The sequence below is a fragment of the Heloderma suspectum genome, chromosome 7 (genome assembly GCF_057233095.1).
Source record: "Heloderma suspectum isolate Gila_16-S chromosome 7, 16-S_ref, whole genome shotgun sequence".
NCBI lineage: Eukaryota > Metazoa > Chordata > Lepidosauria > Squamata > Helodermatidae > Heloderma > Heloderma suspectum.
The window spans coordinates 84,929,715-84,950,537 of record NC_139464.1 but is presented as its reverse complement, the minus strand read 5'-3'; the positions used below and the strand labels follow the sequence as shown (position 1 = coordinate 84,950,537).

At 42.9% G+C, this 20,823-nt stretch overlaps 1 protein-coding gene across 1 annotated transcript in view; it reads left to right on the top strand.

Annotated features, from left to right (window-relative positions):
* The first annotated feature begins 3,461 nt into the window (after nt 1–3,461).
* The window catches only part of ASZ1 (ankyrin repeat, SAM and basic leucine zipper domain containing 1), a 52,627-nt gene continuing 35,265 nt past the window's right edge, over nt 3,462–20,823 (top strand). Inside the window, exons 1-4 of the mRNA XM_084810821.1 lie at nt 3,462–3,650; nt 10,225–10,324; nt 14,557–14,679; nt 20,143–20,254. Coding sequence (XP_084666947.1) covers nt 3,540–3,650; nt 10,225–10,324; nt 14,557–14,679; nt 20,143–20,254 — 446 coding nt within the window. The 5' untranslated portion in view covers nt 3,462–3,539. The remainder of the gene's footprint in view (nt 3,651–10,224; nt 10,325–14,556; nt 14,680–20,142; nt 20,255–20,823) is intronic.

Below are 20,823 nucleotides of genomic sequence, written 5' to 3'. Positions count from 1 at the left end.
TTAGCTTTCCTTGAAGCAAAAGACTTTAAAGCCCCCTTCAAGTGTTAACCAAGTGAAGAGGCTTCTTTGAGTACATGGGATGGCAGGACTACATTGCTAACCTCACACAGCTTTCCTAGCACTGGCCTTGATGTCCACGCATTGAGACTGGGTCTGTATAGGAGAAGCCTACATGCTGCGCATCATTTTTTAAAATAAAGACTGAAGGTTTTAAAAACATTTTTAAAGGGGATGTTTATTTTTTTAAGGGTCTGGAATGCCACCAGTCCATCTCTGGGCAGTGGGCTCTGAGTGGCAAGTATTGGTTTGCTTTTTTCCCCTCTAATGCTTTGTGCACATGACCAGTAAATGTGGAGAAGGGAGAGACTGTAATAAGACATGGCAGAAATAAAAACTGTGCAACATTTTGGAGGTGGTCTAGAAAACTGGTAGGGCCCCTAAGATGGGTGGTGGTGGGTGAACCCCAGTTAGCCCATATCTTAAACTGGCCATTGTTGGAGGAGACAAGGGGAGAAACCAGGGGGAGGGGAGAATGGAAGAGAGTATCCTGGAAGAGGGTATGGCTGGCTGGAAGAATGAACAGGAGCAACATTTTGCTACATTTTGTTGTAGGTCCCACTTGTCTCTTACTATTTATTTTGTGGTTGGAGATCATAAACAAAGTGGTTTTATAGACTCCGATGCAACTTGAGTAAGAGCAGTTTAAGGGTGCAATCCAGCATGGCTGGCTGGAGGATGCTGGGAGGTGTGGGACTTTTTTCTGTCCAAACATGCATAGGATTGCGCCCTAAGTTTATTTACATTTTCTTCTGTTTGCTGTGTCTACCTATATATCTTTTTATAGAACATGAATCATGCATCCTTTAGAGTTTGTATAAACCACAACTCTACAAACATTCCCCCACCCTAGGGCGAACTGTTAGATCCTTTTTAATGCAGAGCTTTTTAGTTATAACACTGCCAGCAGACTACATAGGCATGAAATTCATTAAGGAGAATACATGAGGCATTTGTCAAAGCTTTTAAGGAGTGTCAATCGCTATACAACAGCCAGATCCAAAATCCATTCAAAAGAACATGTAACTCTCACTTCAATGGAATCTGCACCAGTAAACTGTAGAGCAGCTTTGGAAATATTTGTGATGAATTATTTTTTCAAGTGTTATGTCATTCATGCAATAAGTGGAATTTCTTGAAGTGTTATCAGATTGAAAGGTAAACATTTTTTTAAGCAGCAATGCACAATAACATGTTTCTACTCCTCTGTAAATATGTCCCTATTAATTCCATGGCCAGGTGATGGGTTTATTAATAGCCACTTGCTTTTGTTTAACTAGCTGTATTAGAAAACTGTGGGTCCAAAGTAAACTTAAACCTTCTTCAGACACTTTGGGAACTCCCAGGATAACAATTTAAGGTTCTAGCACCACCTGTTGTAAATATTTGGAAGAACCAATTGTCTACTTAAATGGGGAGGGGGCATAGCTCATTGCACATGCTTTGTATGTATCAGCTTCCAGATTCAATCCATGCTGTGGCAGGACTGGAGACCCCTACCTGAGACCCTGAAGAAACACTTTCAGTCAGAATATAGTAGTCTGACTCAATATAGAATCGTAATCAGATAAAGGACAAAAACAAGAAGGTAGAGCTTATGGATGCATTACTTGATTTTATTCATCATATCAATGAATAAAATGGATGTCATATATTTTAAGTTGCTTGATCCAGGTGCTAGTGAAAGTAGCAGAAGGGCCAGACTAGATGCTAAGTAATGTGAAAAATCTTAGAACAGCGTTCTTGGGGTTAAGGCTCTAACGTTAGCCTTTCCCAACTTAGTACCACTCAGTGTTTCAGACTTTAACTCCCATCAGCCCCAGCCAGCATGGCCAACGGTCAAGAATGCTGGGAGATGTAGTCCAAAACATCTGGAGGGCACCAGGTTGGTTTAATCATTTAATCTGATTTAATCATTCCTGCCATGCTATGGCTGTAGTCCAAATCCCCACTGGACCTTCTGCTAGCTACAGATGCTTCAGAGTAGTGGAAACTCTTACCTTCTCTTGAGTGTGGTAGGCACTGCGGCATTGAAAAAAAGGACAATTTCCCATCCTGCAACAGAACAGTTGTCTCTGCCATCAGACTGAAATATAATGCGCATAATCTAACAGCAGTTATTTCCAACTGAACCTGCAGTCCAAAGCATGCTTACTAAGGAGTAAGCCTTGCTGAACAGGACTTACTTCTGACTTAACAAGTACAGGATTGCAGTTAAGTCCCAGTTAAATCAATGGGGCTTCGGGCAACCATGTCAAATTTCCTTTGGGATATGTGCAGATTGATTCTACGTAAATTTAGTTATAAGTCCCATAGCGTTCAATGGGACATGCTTCCAAATAAGGCTGCAATCCTATCCACACTTAGCTGGGAGTAAGTTCCACTAAACTCAGTAGCACTTACTTTTGGGTAAACATGGATAGCGCTCATAGGTGTATGCTGCCGCCCTGCTCAATCTGATAGCTGTTTGTTAAGAAGTACCGCTCTCCAGTTAGCGTGCATACGATCGCACCCTTAAGATCTCATCTATTTGAACCGCCTTTCCCTGCCTGGTACACTCCAGATGTTTTGGACTTCAACTCCCATCAGCCCCAGCCAGCATGGCCAATGGTCAAGCATGCTGGGAGCTGCGATCCAAAACGTCTGCAGTTCAGCCGGTGGAGAAAGGCTGTTTTAGAATAAGTACCGTCACTTCAACACATAGCGCCCGTCAGGGGAGGCTGGTGGCTCTGATTTCAGTGGGGCTGTAGATCCTGCTCTGGAGGTCAGGCGGGCCGGCGCCGACGCGGGCTGGTTTCGGCGCCTCCTCAAAACAGCGCTTTTCCGGGAAGCTTTCCTTGGTGAACCAGCCTCGGTTTTATTGGCACGGAGTTTTTTAAGGAATAATTTTGATATCACATTTCATTGTTCTCTTTTGTTCATTTTAGCTCTTGTTGTTCAGCGCTCCGGAATCTGTTTAGATGTGGAGCGGTATACAAATGCTATCAATCAATCCATCCTTCTGGATTTCAGTCAGAACCAGCCAGGACTCTAAAGGAGTTATCCAAGATAATGAACCCTCTCCCCAAAATAGGTTCAGCACCTTGGATAGCTCTTTTAGAGTCCTGGCTGGTTCTGACTGAAACCCAGAATGGATGCATAGCCCCACTGAGATCAGAGTCACCAGCCTCCGCTGGCGCCCGTTAAGATTTGACTGTACTCCTCCCCTCCCCCCACCGCGCTTATTGGCAAGCACGTGACCCCGCGCGCGCCGCCGCCACGCTCAGTAACTTCTCACGAAGCTCCAGTTCCCCGCATTGGCTGCCACACGCAGAAGCGAGGCTGACGTTTCCCTCGCCTCACCTCTGCGCTTGCGCCTTGGAGTGGGGCGCGCGTGGAAGCGTTAGGGAGGGGCTGGAGCTTTTGTGCGCGCGTGCGCGAGCTGCGGGTGGCGGCGAGGCGGAGGCCGAGGCCCCTCTCAAGCTGGTGGTCGTGGGTCGTCGATGGCCGGCGGGGCGCGCTCCATCGCGGCGGCCGCGGCGGGCGAGAGTAGCGAAAGCGACGACGACGGCTGGGATATCGGGTTCGTGTCCAAGGCGTCGCCTCAGAAGCAGGTCAGAGGGGCCTGGGCTGCGGTGGCTCGGCTCGTGCGGGTCATTTTGTATGTTACTTCTAAAGCGTTGTTTCATTTCTTTCCTAGAGGCGAGTCGGCAGCGCTTCAGTTCCGGCGTCACTTATTTATCGCGCACATGTCCCGCCTTTCCCCCCAGGGGGCTCAGTACAACAGACGCCTGCCTTCCCCTCCCGTGCCTTCCTTTTTATCCTCACAGCAGCCCTGTGACGCAGGCTAGGCTGAGAGAGCGTGGCTGGCCCCGAGTCGCCCAGCGCGCTCAGAGCAGGGTGCGTAATCGAACCAGGTCTTCCGAGGCCGGCTCCGACGCTCTCTGAGCACCACGCGGGCGCTCGGATTTGCTCCTCCGCCTCTTCACGAAATAAAGAGAGCTGCCGTACGTTTCTTTAATCTGGTTTTCAGACTAACAACTGAACGTGAATTATCCTACATGCAAAACACGACGTAGTGTAAAAACATAGGGCTGGAGCCAGGCTTTTTGTTGTTGTTCAGTCGTTCAGTCGTGTCCGACTCTTCGTGACCCCATGGACCATAGCACGCCAGGCCTTCCTGTCCTGCGCTCTCTCCCGGAGCGTGCTCAAGTTCATATTCATTGCATCGGTGATGCTATCTAGCCATCTCATCCTCTGTCGTCCCCTTCTCCTTTTGCCTTCAGTCTTTCCCAGCATCAGGGTCTTTTCCAGGGAGTTTTCTCTTCGCATTAGGTGGCCAAAATATTGGAGCTTCAGCTTCATTATCTGTCCTTCCAATGAGCAGTCAGGGTTGATTTCCTTTAGGATGGACTGATTTGACCTCCTTGCAGTCCAGGGGACTCGTAAGAGTCTTCTCCAGCACCACAGTTCGAAAGCATCAATTCTTCGGCGCTCAGCCTTCCTTATAGTCCAGCTCTCACAGCCATACATTACTACTGGGAAAACCATAGCTTTGATTAGACGGACCTTTGTCGGCAAGGTGATGTCTCTGCTTCTTACTATGCTGTCTAGGTTGGCCATAGCTTTCCTCCCAAGGAGCAAGCGTCTTTTAATTTCAGGGCTACAGTCACCGTCTGCGGTGATCTTGGAGCCCAAGAAAGTAAAATCTGTCACTGCTTCCATTTCTTCCCCTTCTATATGCCAGGAAGTGATGGGGCCAGATGCCATGATCTTCGTTTTTTTAATGTTGAGTTTCAAACCAGCTTTTGCACTCTCCTCTTTCACCCTCAACAAGAGGCTCTTTAGATCCTCTTCGCTTTCTGCTATTAGGGTGGTATCGTCTGCATATCGGAGGTTGTTGATAATTCTCCCAGCAATCTTAATTCCGACCTCTGATTCATCCAACCCGGCATTTCTCATGATGTACTCTGCATATAAGTTAAATAAGCAGGGTGACAATATGCAGCCTTGTCGTACTCCTTTCCCAATTTTGAACCAATCGGTTGTTCCATGTCTGGTTCTTACTGTTGCTTCTTGACCCTTGTACAGGTTTCTCAGGAGACAGGTAAGGTGGTCTGGTACTCCCATCACTTTAACAATTTGCCACAGTTTGTTGTGATCCACACAATCAAAGGCTTTAGCGTAGTCAATGAATCAGAAATAGACATTTTTCTGGAATTCTCTTGCTTTCTCCATGATGCAGCGAATGTTGGCGATTTGATCTCTAGTTCCTCTGCCTCTTCTAAACCCAGCTTGTACTTCCGGTAGTTCTCGGTTCGCATACTGCTGAAGCCTAGCTTGTAGGATTTGGAGCATCACCTTGCTGGCATGTGAAATGAGCGCAATTGTGCGGTAGTTTGAACACTCTTTGGCGTTGCCCTTCTTTGGAATTGGAATGTAAACTGACCTTTTCCAGTCTTGCGGCCATTGTTGAGTGTTCCACATTTGTTGGCATATTGAATGCAGCACTTTAACAGCATCATCTTTTAGGATTTTAAATAACTCGGCTGGAATACTGTCATCTCCGCTAGCTTTGTTGTTACTAATGCTTCCTAAGGCCCACTTGACTTCACTCTCTAGGATGTCCGGCTCAAGTTCAGTGACCGCACTATCATGGCTATCAGGGACATTCAGATCTTTCCTGTATAGTTCTTCGGTGTATTCTTTCCACCTCTTCTTAATCTCATCTGCTTCTATTAGGTCCCTGCCTTCTTTGTCCTTTATCATGCCCGTCTTTGCACAAAACGTTCCCTTGAGATCTCCAATTTTCTTGAAGAGATCTCTAGTCTTTCCCATTCTGTTGTTTTCCTCGATTTCTTTGCATTGTTCATTTAATAAGGCCTTCTTGTCTCTCCTTGCTATTCTCTGGAACTCTGCATTCAGTTGGGTATATCTTCCCCTTTCTCCCTTGCTTTTCGCTTCCCTTCTTTCGTGAGCTACTTGTAAAGCCTCATCAGACAGCCACTTTGCTTTCTTGCATTTCTTTTTCTTTGGGATGGATTTCGTTGCTGCCTCCTGAACAGTGTTACGGACCTCCGTCCATAGTTTCTCAGGCACTCTGTCCATCAGGTCTAATCCCTGAAATCTATTCCTCACCTCCACTGTATATTCATAAGGTGTATGATTTAGGTTATACCTGAACGGTTTAGTGGTTTTCCCGACGTTCTTCAATTTAAGCCGAAATTTTGCAAGAAGCAGCTCATGATCTGAGCCACAGTCAGCTCCAGGTCTTGTTTTTACTGACTGTATGGAGCTTCTCCATCTTTGATTATGTCCTTTGCAGCCAATCTGATTTCGATATTGACCATCTGGTGATGTCCATGTGTAGAGTCGCCTCTTGTGCTGTTGGAAAAGAGTGTTTGCTATGATCAGCATGTTCTCTTGGCAAAACTCTATTAGCTTTTGTCCTGCTTCATTTTGTACACCAAGGCCATGCCTGCCTGTTATCCCGGTGATTTCTTGACTTCCTACTTTAGCATTCCAATCCCCTATGATGAAGAGTACATCTTTTTTTGGTGTTAGTTCTAGAAGGTGTTGTAGGTCTTCATAGAACCGATCAACCTCAGCTTCTTCGGCCTCAGTGGTTGGGGCATAGACTTGAATTACTGTGATGTTGAATGGTTTGCCTTGGATTCGTACTGAGATCATTCTATCATTTTTAAGATTGTACCCCAGTACTGCTTTTCCCACCCTTTTGTTGACTATGAGTGCTACTCCATTTCTTCTAAGGGATTCTTGCCCACAATAGTAGATATGATGGTCACCTGAATTAAATTCGCCCATGCCTGTCCATTTTAGTTCGCTGATTCCCAAGATGTCGATGTTCAATCTTGCCATCTCATGTTTGACCACCTCCAACTTACCTTGATTCATTGATCTGACATTCCAGGTTCCTAAACAATACTGTTCTTTACAGCATCGGATTTTCTTTTCACCACCAGACACATCCACAGCTGAGTGTCCTTTCGGCTTTGGCCCAGCCGCTTCACTCTTTCTGGCACTACTTGGAAATACCCTCTGCTCTTCCCCAGTAGCATATTGGACACCTTCCGACCTGAGGGGCTCATCTTCTGGCGTCATATCTTTTAGCCTTGTGATACGTTCCATGGGGTTTTCTTGGCAAGAATACTGGAGTGGGTTGCCATTTCCTTCTCCCGTGGACCACATTTTGTCAGAACTCTCTGCCATGACCTGTCCGTCTTGGGTGGCCCTGCACGGCATAGCTTATGGGTTCACTGAGTTACGCAAGCCCCTTCACCACAACAAGGCAGTGATCCATGAAGGGGGTATGTAAGGATACACGTTCATAATCTTTATAGAGGGAAAAAATAAAGTAGCTGCACTCCAACTAGGTATTCTTATGGCAATGAGAAAGTGTGAAAGTAGTTATTTTACGCTGCACTCTTAAGTATGTTCATTCAAAAGTAAATGTGCAGTCCTATGCAGAAGAAAGTCCAGCTTCCAGCATTCCCCAGCCAAGTATGCTGGCTGGGAATGCTAGGAATTACAGGGCTTTTTTTCCATCTGAACATGCATAGGATTGTGCCCTAAATTGGTGGGGCTTACACCCAAGTAAGTGTGTTTAGGTTTGTATCACTAACAGAGCAGGACAGTGATCAGTGTGGCAACTTCTGAAGCATTTGCTTCTGGCATCTAGCCAAGGCGATGCAACCCCAGTTCAGGGGTTGTCATGTTGTGCAAACCTTAAATAGCCCACGGTGGGCTGTTGTGTCATGCGAACTTGATCAATCTGTCACTATATTGGAATGTGGTCCAAGATGCTGATTATATATATATTTCCCCACGATCTCGGGAAAGAACATAAAGCAGAGAGTAGTAATCCATGGTAAATTCTCCCATTGGAGGGAGGTAAACAGCGGGGTCCCACAGGGATCTGTATTGGGATCTGTATTTTCAACTTACTCATAAATTCCATGCTAGCCATATTGAGGAAAGGAAGTGAAAATAAAACTGCCAAGATTATACTCCCCTTACACAAATGTGTGGGGTGACCACACTTAAAATACTGTGTATGGTTCTGGTCACTGCGCCTAAAAAAGGAGATTGTAGAGTTGGAAAACGGGCAAAAGGGGGCAGTTAAAATGATCAAAGGGCAGCAGCAAGTCCCCTATGAGGAAAGGTTACAACATCTAGGATTGTTTAGCTTGAAAAAAAGGCGAGTAAGGGGAGACATGATAGAGATGTACAAAATTATGCATGATGTGAATTAACAGCACATAGTTAATCTATGGAATTCACTTTCACAAGATGTTGTGATGGCCCGCAACTTGGATGGCTTTCAAAGGGGATTGGACAGATTCGTAGAGAAGAAGGTTATCAATGGCAGCTAGTCTTGATGGCTATATGCTACCTCCGCTATCAGAGGGAGTATGTCTGTGTACACTAGTCACTGGGGAACGTGGGTGGGAGGGTGCTGTTCCACTCTTGTCCTGCTTGCAGGTTTTCTCTGGGCAGCTGGTTGCCACTGTGTGAACAGAATGCTGGACTAGATGGCCCCTTGGTCTGATCCTGCATGGCTCTTCTTGTGTTCTAATCTTGTGTATTTGCAAAATATTTGAAAGTATTTCTTTATGTGCAACATGGCTTTCATTCCAGTGCCCAGTAAGTTAGATGTGAAATAAGATAGGGAGGGAGCAATCCTATCCTTATCGACAGTCACCCCTGAGCCCAGAGGTGACCGCCTGTCCAGTGCAGGGCAGGAAGAGTGGTGAGGAGCAGATCTCCCCGCTCCCACCATCCTGCTTTCGTGGCTAGACAGTCGATTTAGACTGTCTAGCCGCGGGACCTCAGAGTGTGGGAAGGGGCGGCTGGATGACACATAGGATGTGTTGTACCAGCACTTCTGACTGCCCCAGCTTACCCCTGGGAATGCCCCATTTTCCCCACTCTGTGCTGCTGTTCCGAGTGCAGGGCCAATCCGCACTGTCTACGAGGCAGCGCAGGAGGGAGTGGAGGTCCGTTCTCTGGGAACTGACCTCCCAGGAGCTGACCTATCCTGTGGCCATCTAGCCGCTAGCAGCCATAGGATTGTACCCTAAGGCATGGACATTTTCTTCAACCTTGGACATTTTCTTCTAAGGGTTACCTTGGACATTATAGTAGAAATACTACTTAGTGGCTGTGTTCGCATGGAGAGATAAGCCAGTATTATGGAGAGTTCTGGATTATCATGAGCATGCTGGTGCATGCAGCCCATACACTCCTACTTTTTTCCTCTCTACTAAAGTAGGGGCGGGTAGAAAGTAGATCTGGATGTGCTGGTAGATCTCTAGGTGATTTGCAGTAGATTGGTAAGGATTTCTAACTCCAAATTGTATAACAATAGCAGCATGAAAATGATCCCCATCCCTGCTAAATTAGTCTACTAGGATGAAGAAAGCTCAGGGCAACTGGGAGTGGATTTTTGTGTGGAAGGACTGTACACTCCATTCATTTCTGCCATTCAAAACAAATTCCTGAGCTTAGATTTCTTTAATTATAAGTGTGTGTCTTTTGCACCAGGCTCAGTTTGGTAGGTCTTGGGATTCTAGTAAAAAACAAAGTGCGCCCTGCAAGCCTCAAATCTACACATCTGTATTCTAAACAAGCCAGTGCTTTGCCTGAACCAGGGCTTTTGGCTTGTTGCTCCAAAACAAGTGAGAAATTTGTACACCAAGAACAAACCCTAGTTTACAATTCTGGCTTGTCAAGGAGCAACAAGCCAGAATCCCTGGTTCCGATGACATGCTGAACAAACTGTTCCTGGTTTGTTTAGCTGTTATGCCAGCAGGAGGAAGCAAAGCAGGAATGAACAGGCTGTGTGCACAAGTACACCACTCATTCACAATAAGCTGGAATTCTAGTCTATTCTGGATGAATGCTCCCAAAAACTTGAGTGAGGTATCAACACATCTTATTTTTCCCCATCTGTGAAACTGCAGAACATATATCAGAGATATGCAGTCCTTTTTGTCACACATAGTGGCAGAAAAAGATTTGTAGTTGGCCTTTGTAGTGCAGGGTAAAAAATCTTATGTTTTAACATTTACTCTTTGCTGTTGTAACATGTAAAGCAGTCCATGTAGTAAGCCTGCACAGTGCATACTGAATTACTGAAGTTATGTGGTGAATTTCTTGTCTGTTCAGCATTTGGAAGAAACATTGCATACAGAGGACAAAGACGAGGCTTTGAAAAAAGCATTGACTGCTGGAAACTTGTCTGTCATTGAAGAACTCTTAAATTCAGGTAAGATAAGTTGATTGTCATATTTTAATCTAAGAGATAATACATGTGTTAAATTTTGAAAGGGTTTCTAAGACGTTCAGTTTTTGCTATAGGGTAGATCTGAATTCTTCACATAGGCACAGAATAATCAAAGAGCTCATTTAGGCAAGTGAAGATCTTGCAATAGAGTTGTTCATCTTTTTTTTGCCAACAGCAATTGCTTTTGAATTTTGCTTCTGAAGGACTCTTGAGTTTTATGAGCAAACTGTTAGTCTAATCTAAAACAGTCTGTCATCAGAAAGCAGGGACTTGGAAACCTTGCTTTGTAGATGTAGGTCGCTTGGTGGATTTATGAATTGGGACCAGAAAAATATATTTATCAGTAGTTGACAATACACTACATGTGTGCGGTTTCCTTGCTGAAGATTCCCGATATGCTAATAATACTGCTTAGAAAAGAGGATAGTAATTTGTGCTTTAAAGGAAAAGACTACATCCAGCTTTTCAGTTGAGAGGGATTGAAAAACTGAAGGTCCAGACTTTATAAGGGGAATGGATCAATTATTTTAGAAGACATAACGATTAATTTGGAGCCACCCATCTAAAATGACCTACTTTCAGGAAGTACTTCAAAATAATGTCCTTTTCTCCCTCTAGGATATTATATCTTGCTACTTTGTCTATGGCTGCTTTTCACTTGATAAACTTTTTATATGAATAATTGAAGGTGTCCCATATGTACAGTGTTACAAGTGATGAGCACTTGTGTCGGTGTGCCATAGATGTGTCTCTCAAACAGATTTCCATTTGTGAAGTAAGTGCATGTACTCCTTGATTTGACTGTGCACAGAGTGGTAGGTGGCAGTATTGCAACCAAAACTCTCCTCACGACCTGAGTTCGATCCCTCTAGGGGTCAGTAATGACCCGGTGCTTACACAGGAGGAATCTTTCCTTTCCTTTCCTTTCCTTTCCTTTCCTTTCCTTTCCTTTCCTGGGATGTTGCTGGACTGCAGATTCCATCATCCCTCACCATTGGCTGTGCTGTCTAAGGTGGATGGGGGCTGCAGTTCAACAACATCTGGAAGGCCTGACATTCCCCATCCATCATGTATATGCAAGGGAAATGTAATATTCTGCATGAAGTTGATATCCATGTAGGAAAACCTGTCATGTATGAAGTGGCCCTTAGTCTCAGGGTAGTTGATGACAATACTTTATTGAACTCCTTGAGGGGAGAACTCTGTTTGGCTTCAGTAGAATTATGATAACTGCTAGTTAATAAACCCCATTGAACTTAATGCAACTTACCTCTGAGTAGACATGTCTGCTGTAAAAATATCACATACTAAAGGTATTGAGTTTCCCCCCCTCCTTTGGAAGAAAAGGCCCCACAGAAATTCCAAGGTATGAGTAGGGATGTGAAAACCTGGAAAAAAATTGGGGGAAAACGTTTTTTCTGAGAACCATTTTTGTTTTATCTGAAAAACTGAACAGCTTTTGATTATGAAATATTTTCTTTTAGAATTTAAGACAACATGTTTGTGTTACCCAGCCTTTATTCCCCCCAACGGATTTCTAAAAACTATCTAATAACAAGATATTTATAGAAAGACTAGGGATGTAAAATGTCTGGAAATAATGAAGCTGTGGGGAAAAACATTTTTTAAATCCTCTCCGTAAGATTCCCAACGTAGTTATTTCTTCCATTCTTTATTACAATGATTGATCTAATGTACCTTTACTAATAGACATTTAGGGATTCTCCAAGTCATGCTCAGTTTTCCAGGTTGTGAATAGTCACCATATCATAATATGGAAGAAAATGTGCATTTGTGATAGTTTGGGTTTTGTTCTGCAGAGTCCTGTGTTTCTGGGCTTGTTCTGTTAGGTGTTGTAGCAGTCAATTAATGTAGTTCTAATCTAAAACCCACATGTGAAAACAACACTGTAGGTTATCCCGCCATTGCCATCAGGTACAACAGAACAGCATATGGGTTGTCTAGGAAAAGATGCTGTACACTAGTCTTTATCTGCCTTCAGTTCTTCCTACTTCTAGGATGATTCAGATATTTCAGGCACTGCTTGCTGAAGTTTACTCTTGTCAAACATAACATAGAAACCTAAAATATATTATGTATATATAACTTGGTTTGCTCATAAAATTACTGTTTGGTGTCTTAAATTTAAAAGTATAGTTTATTCAGACAATAATAAGAAATTTACTAACTGAGTTTACTTTCAAACGTTTTTAAATATAATGATAATTTTATGAGCAAACCAAGTTATACATAATATAACTTCAGGGACATAAAGGCTACTTTATGTTCCTAAAGCAGACTTGCACAACCTGATGCTCTCCAGTTGTTTTGGACTACAATGCCCAGCATTCCTGATTATTTGCCATGTTGCTGTAGGCTGATAGGCGCTGAAGTCCAAAATATCTGGAGGGTACCAGGTTGGGGAAAGCTGTCCTAAGACAACAAAGTGACTTTAAATCTGTAAAGAGCGCTAAAAAGGGGGGTTGCTTATTCTTCCATCCCCCCCCCCCCCCGCAGGTGGGGGGATGGGGACTAGTTTTTTCCCATGGCTTCAAAATTTCTTTACATTTTACATCTCTTTATATCTCTCGGTAGAAGTGTTGTTTGTTGGTCTCACATAGAAATTAACACAGCTCAGAATTCTGAAGAGGTCTTAGTAATTCTGAATGGGTTGCTGCAGCATACTCTAGGAACAGTATGTTGACGTGTTCTCATACTTTTTCCTCCATGTCTCAAGAATGTTGAAATTTCTTTAGATAAGAATTCTTATGTGGAACTTTATCTTTCTTCTAAAGTATTACTTCACTTTTTAAACTTAAGATCTTTTTCTATCCATAAAAATAACAGCTTTCTTGTATGTAATGACTTCTCAATCCAAGAAATGCCGCTTTAGTCCAAATGAGAGAGAAGATAAAGTATTTACATAACGTTCTCCTCCTCAGTGCTGACTCCAAGCATTATTTGTGGACTTTTTTCCCCATGGTGTCAAAGCCCAGTTAGTCAAACAGAAGGTACCGTTACAAATTGGAAGATGACTAACAGATAAGAATAACATGAAAAGAGCAAAGGTTCCAAAGAAGAAAGCCACTGTCTAGTGCTTGTTCAAAACCTGTGAAACATGAAGGGGGAATACATGTAACTGCTATATATAGGTGAACTAGAGCTGTCTTGTATTGCAGTCCAGAAAAGCTACAACCCCCATAGCTGTGGATTAAAAACAAACAATCGCCTTCTACAATGCAGGGTATTAGAGGAGAGACTGAGCTTTCTATCCTTCCATCTGCCAGCTCACTTGTTTGGCTTTGCTGGTTATAGAGGAAGCCATGTGTTGCCTTCCTCCATGGCTAATATGGAAATGCAGTGGGCTGGTGAATGAGGACGGAGTGATGCTGAAGAGGAAGACGCTTCACTTCTTCCATGGCCAGCATGGAAACCAGGCAGGCTGTTTGAGAAGGGAGGAAGTAATCTGCCCCTCTTATACCAGTCCTCTCACTTGCCTGCCTAGAATTCCTTGATGCCTCTGATGACTGTAGTTACAAACAAGGCTGATCTAGAGTACACAGTTATATGCTGCCTACACTGAAATCATCTAGTAAAGCAATGTCAAGTATATTGAATTAGAAGGATGCCACAGCACTAAAGGCACTAAAGTTATGCTTTGTACAAGTTTTTGCAGGAAATCTAATAAGTTTCAATTTTAATCACGCTTTACAGTGTGTGATTGGATACATACCTTAGTGCAGCATGTTGCAGAATAATGTTTGTATTAGATGATCACATCAATGTCTGAAGTGGCAGATGGTGAACAGACTTTGTAAGGGGCATACTATCATCAGCTTGGGTTCTACCAATCAAAACCATTGGCTTTCTGAGCATTAAGCAGTGATTCAGTGTGCCTTAGGTTTCTTAGAACTTGCCACACATTTTATGAGGCAACCTAAGCTATAAAAAGTGCATACCTTAAAGGAGAAAAGCTCCTTGTCTGTCACTGTCTGATCCTTCAGTTAAACAGACACACTTCATTACAATAGGGGATGCACATCCTGACTGCCTTCTCCTAAATTGTTGGGCAGCTGTAGACTTACAGAATGGTTTGGTCAGATCAGTTTTGCTTAGGTCAGAAATCTGTCTAACATCTTAAAGTAGAGTAATAACATGTATTTAATAAAATAAGAGATTCATAAATTGTTACCTTGCATATAAAAATATTACAGGTATAAGTGTAGAATCTACCTTTAAGTTTGGATGGACTCCCCTGATGTATGCTGCAAGTGTTGCGAACGTGGAACTTATGCATATCCTTCTGGGCAGAGGTGCAGATGCAAGCTTTGATAAAGGTAAGGCTTAGTAAATGTACTATTCTCACTGGTATTTATTTCTAACAGATCAGTAAGATAATCTATAAAAAAGAGAATGAATACCAGAAAAAGAAATTGACATTCGAATCGTTTATCAGATGCAAAGCCTATCTGATGAACATATTCATATTTTTTTTTATGTAAAAGACTGGCCTGAGGAGGGAAGTCTTCAAGGCTTTGTTTTGGAGAGCTTTGTAGATGCCAACCTATAACTGAAAAGACCTTTGATGTGCCTTTGCAGATCTGTGTTTCATTTTATTCTTTGTTTAGAAACTGCACATGGGATTGTAGTGGATGGGTAATTGAAAGGAGGAATGGCTATTAAATGTTTGGATCTTTCTCTTAATTATATGTTGGCCCACAGTCTGTTGTAGTGTTATGCAATGGTTCTTTAGCCCTCAAATAACCCCTGCCGGCTGGGTTCACACGACAGGACAACGTCCGGTTGGGGGTTGTATATTCATAATGGTGGCTGGCGCACATCTCAGTTCCTCAAGGGTTAATTAACTCACAATGGACTGTTGTGTCCTGCTTACTGGATCATTTTCTTATCCCAGTTCTCTTCTTTCCTCCCCTCCTTCCACTTGTAGAAGTTTCTCCGTTCTTACCAAACCTACTATTTGCCAGACCAAACTGAAGTCACATCATGCAGAAGGCTTATCCTTTGGATTCATTCAAGTGTGACTAGGAACGTTTTGTAGTGGTTGTCCCTGTTCTCATCAGTATTTATCCATTCATCATTATCAAATTTTCTTTTTTGTCTTGCACTCACTCAATATCTGATTGTACAGTGAAGGTCAGACTGGGGCACTTGGAGGAAATTATAACAGAAGGGAATGTTACTCTTCTATTGAAAGCCCCAAGGCGAAGACAAAATAAGGTTCTCTTTGAGTGATGGAGTTGTGTGGTTCAATTCCTTCATTTTGATAGAAGATAAGGGGGGAAAAAAGAGTCTACCCTTCTGAACCAAAGAACCCTTTGTGGCTGTTCAGCACACATACCGTGTTCTCAGCTTCTGAAAGACTAAAACTCAGGACTTGGAACTAGACTTCAGTATAGCCAGTAAAGCTGCATGGTGCCATCCTGTTTTACTCTGATTGGCAGAGGTGGTGAAGATGTTTTCCTAGATGCAGGGAGGAGCTGCAGCTTTCTTAAAGGGTTTCTCGAGTTCTTCAGCCTTCTTTGCTACTGCGAGTCTTCATATTGGGAGCTTAGGACTAGATGCTGATAGTCCTAAGAGTTGGCAGCCTGATGTGGATCCATTTCCTCAGCTGAGTGCAGAGGAAACAAATAACTCCCCTGCCTTGAGAAGCTGATAATACAAGTACTGTCATCTAGTAGCAATTCCAAATTTGGGGACCTATGGTAAACATTTTTTAAAGACAATACTTCAATTATTCAAAAAGTAGTTGATTGCAAAATGTAAGACTTTATTTATAGTAATATTTTGGTGAAGGAAGGAAGCATAAACTAAATTACGGAGTAAGTAGATGTTATGTTCTGAGATTATTTCTATTATTTAACTACTATAATGGGAAAACTGACTTCTTCAGTAACAAGGGACATAGATAGATAGATAGATAGATAGATAGATAGATAGATAGATATAAACATTAAGACTTTTATTTTTTATAGCAACACTTGACTTGTAAGAACCCTGTTATGCTCTAAATATCTAAAAACTATTGCTTTCCCATAAATGGTCCCCCACCCATATACATGCCTTGTAGTGTTGTCCTCAGTGTTAAATGTGTCTCATAGAATAGTAGGGTTGGAAGGGGCTTACTCGAGTCCACCCCCTGCTCAATGCAGGAATCCAAGTCAGAGCATCCCTGACAAATGGCTGTCCAGCCTTGTCTTGAAGGCCTCCAGTGTGGGAGAGCCCACCACCTCCCTAGGTAAGTGGTTCCATTGTCGTATTGCTCTTACAGTCAGGAGGTTTTTCCTGATGTTCAGCCGGAATCCGGCTTCCTGTAACTTGAGCCCATGATTCCGTGTCCTGCACTCTGGGATGATCAAGAAGAGATCCTGGCCTTCCTCTCTGTGACAACCTTTCAAGTACTTGAAGAGTGCTATCATATCTCCCCTCAGTCTTCTCAAGGCTAAACATGTCCAGTTCTTTCAGTCTCTCTTCATAGGGCTTTGTTTCCAGTCCCCTGATCATCTTTGTTGCCCTCCTCTGAACCCTCTCCAGTTTGTCTGCATCCTTCTTCAAGTGTGGTGCCCAGAACTGGACACAGTACTCCAGATGAGGCCTAACCAGTGCTGAGTAGAGGGGAACTAGTACTTCCCGGGATTTGGAAGCTATGCCTCCATTAATGCAGCCCAAAATAGCATTGGCCGTTTTTGCAGCCACATCACATTGTTGGCTCATCATGTTCAGCTTGTGATCGACAACAATTCCAAGATCCTTCTCGCTTGTAGTGTGGTTGAGCCACGTATCCCCCATCTTCTAACTGTGCATTTGGTTTCTTTTTCCTAGGTGCAGAACTTGGCATTTATCCCTATGAAATGTCATTCTGTTGTTTTCTGCCCAGCGCTCCAGTCTATCCAGTTCACTTTGAATTTTGTTTCTGTCTTCCGAAGTATTAGCTATCCCGCCCAATTTTGTGTCATCTGCGCATTTGATCAGCATTCCCTGCACCTCCTCCTCCAAGTCATTAATACAAATGTTGAAGAGCACTGGGCCCAGGACTGAGCCCTGCGGTACCCCACTCGTTACCTCTCCCCAGTTTGAGAAGGTCCCATTGATAAGCACTCTTTGAGTCCGATTCTGTAGCCAACTGTGGATCCACCGGATCATTGTTTCATATAGCCCACTTTGAGCTAGTTTGCTCATCAGGATATCATGGGGCACTTTGTCGAAAGCTTTGCTGAAGTTGAGGTATATGATGTCTACAGCATTCCCACGGTCTACAAGGGAGGTGACTTGATCAAAAAATGAGATCAGATTTGTCTGGCAGGACTTGTTTTTGACAAATCCATGTTGGCTTCGAGTAATCACGGCATTGTTGTCAAGGTGCTTCCAGATGGATTGCTTTATGATCTGCTCCAGAATTTTCCCAGGGATTGATGTCAGACTGACTGGTCTGTAGTTCCCAGGTTCCTCCTTTTTACCCTTTTTGAAGATAGGGACAACGTTAGCCCTCCTCCAGTCATCTGGCATTTCCCCCGTCCCCCATGATTTCTCAAAGAGAATAGACAGCGGTTCTGAGAGTTCTTCTGCCAGTTCCTTTATTACTGTAGGGTGCAGTTCATCTGGCCCTGAAGATTTGAACTCATTCAAAGTAGCTAGGTGTTCCTTGACCATATGCCTATCGATCTCAAGCTGCAATCCTGCCCCTTCAGCCTGTACTTCGCCTTTGCCAGTGGAGTCATAGACCCTCTTTTGGGAGAAGACTGAGCCAAAGTAGGAATTGAGCACCTCTGTCTTCTCTTTGTCATCTGTTATCGTTTTGCCATCCTTATTTAATAGCTGAACCACCATTTCTTTCCTCTGCCTTTTACTATGCACGTTAGCTGAAGAAAGCCTTTTTGTTGTTTTTAGCATCCCTTGCTAACCTCAGCTCATTCTCAGCTTTAGCCTTCCTGACGCCATCCCTGCAATTCTGTGCTATCTGCCTATACTCTTCCTTTGTTACATGGCCTTCTTTCCACTTCCTATATGTGTCCTTTTTTGTTTTCAGGTCATCCCTAAGCTTTTTGTGAAGCCACATTGGCTTCTTCTGTTGTCTTCCACCTTTTCTTCTTGTTGGAATTGTTTGTGATTGTTCCTTGAGAAATTCCTTTTTTAAAAGCTCCCACCCATCTTGGACTCCTTTTCTCATTAGCGTCGCTTGCCATGGGACCTTACTGATCATTGTTCTGAGTTTATGAAAATCAGCTTTCCTAAAATCCAGGGTACGCGTTTGACTACACTCAGCTTTTGCTTCCCTTAGAACCAAGAACTCAAGTACAACATGGTCACTTTCCCCCAGAGTTCCTGTAACTGCTACTTTATCCACTAAGTCATCTCATGAGAATGCCCATAATTCTCAAGTATGTGACAGGCTTTTGTGCATATCCAGTTCTTTGCTCCAACTTTCGCCTGAATTCAGGATGATGGTGTTGATCTACAAGCTTTATTAGATTCCTGAAGTCTATTTGCTGGTTGCCCACATTTGCAAGAAAACTAGTGCGTGTTGCAATATGGACTAGCTGCCACTGCACCATAAACTTCAGTATTACTTACTATCTATACAAGGTCCAGAGTCTTGCAGAAACACTCCAATTTATCCTCCAGTTCACAATTACACTGTTATGGTAATCTTTTGTTGTTGTTCAGGTACAGCACATCCAAAATACTGGCAAAATGTTACCATTGAACTACTCGTACATAATGCAGAGACAACTCTTCTGGTCTTGTAGATGCTAAAACAATATTGCTGCCAACTTGGGTACTAACTGCCATGTTAATTTAGTATCAGGATGATTTGTGTGCACCCCAGCAAAGTTAGTAGCATGAAGAGGCTGTGATTCAGCCAAGGAGACTATCACCCAATATCATTCCCAGTAAACAACCCCAAAAGCCTATCCCAGCATACATGAAATAGCTGGATAATTACAGGAAAAACAAGTATGTATTTCACATGTAATACGGTGCTCACAAAGTACACTGCACAAAGACAAAAAAATTAAGACTGTAATCCTATGGGCTCTTACTTGGCAGTAAATCCGGTTGAACTCTGTTGAGCTTACATCTGTGAAGACATGTATAGGATTGCACTATGATGCTTTCGAACTGTGGTGCTGGAGAAGACTCTTACGAGTCCCCTGGAATGCAAGGAGATCAAATCAGTCAATCCTAAAGGAAATCAACCCTGACTGCTCATTGGAAGGACAGATACTGAAGCTGAAGCTCATTTGGCCACCTAATGCAAAGAGAAAACTCTCTGGAAAAGACCCTGATGCGGTGAAAGACTGAAGGCAAAAGAAGAAGGAGATGGCAGAGGATGAGATGGCTAGATAACATCGCTGATGCAATGAATATGGACTTGAGCATGCTCTGGGAGAGAGCGCAAGACAGAAAGGCCTGGCGTGCTATGGTCCATGGGGTCACGAAGAGTCGGACACGACTGAACAACTAATAGGTATTTGAACAGAGGAATGATTGACAGGCCCAACCAATGAACATAACTAAATAGGACTTAAACCCAGTTACTGGTAATTGGATTTTAATATGCATTTACATCTTACAGTTTACATTTTTTTTAATTTCCAGAGAAACTTGCTGTTGGTCTGAAATTTGAACCATTTACAGTTAATTTTACCGTTTCCGCTATGTATAATATACTTGTAATAAGTGTCATACTTTGTGAATTATTTACTAAGTCCGGTTATTATCAGTGTCATATTCTACAAAACTGATATTCTTCATCAACTCTCTCTGTATTTTTCACTTAGATCAATATACAGTCTTGATGGCTGCATGTACTGCACGTGCTTCAGAAGATCAGATTTTAAAGAGTGTAGAACTGCTTCTTTCAAGGAATGCTAATCCCAATGCTACATGCAGGTAAACAAATATTTTGTACTCCAAATTGTAATTCATTCATGCCATTATAAAGCAAATAACCAATTAAAAAAGGATTTTATATTCTGCTATGTTTATTACCAATGGATCACTTGAGTTATTCTTTGGCATTCACTCCTCAATACATTCTGCCAATGTTTCCTGTTTGCTAACAATGTCTAATGTGTACTGTGTTCTCTCAAACATTTGTCCATTTGAGAACTAGCCCTCAAACATTGTGATGCAATATTTGTTAACCTGCAAAAAACTAAATAAAAGATATGATCATATACACAAAGATACAAATAGTGATATTGCACAAATAAGTCTAAATATATAAACTTACTTTGTTGTATTTGTTAAAATTTGTTGTTGCCTAGTGTTAGTAGGATCCCAGCTTTTTCTGCCTGTCTCCAGCTGCAGTGCCTACCATCTTTAGAGTGTTTTGCACCCTTTGGTTATCCAGCTTTTCCTCTGCCCATAGCCAATACATGTTTAGGAGACAGTAATATAGCAAAGGCCTCTTTTCCATCAAAGAGCAGATGCCCTCATTTTCTTCAGATAAGACTAGA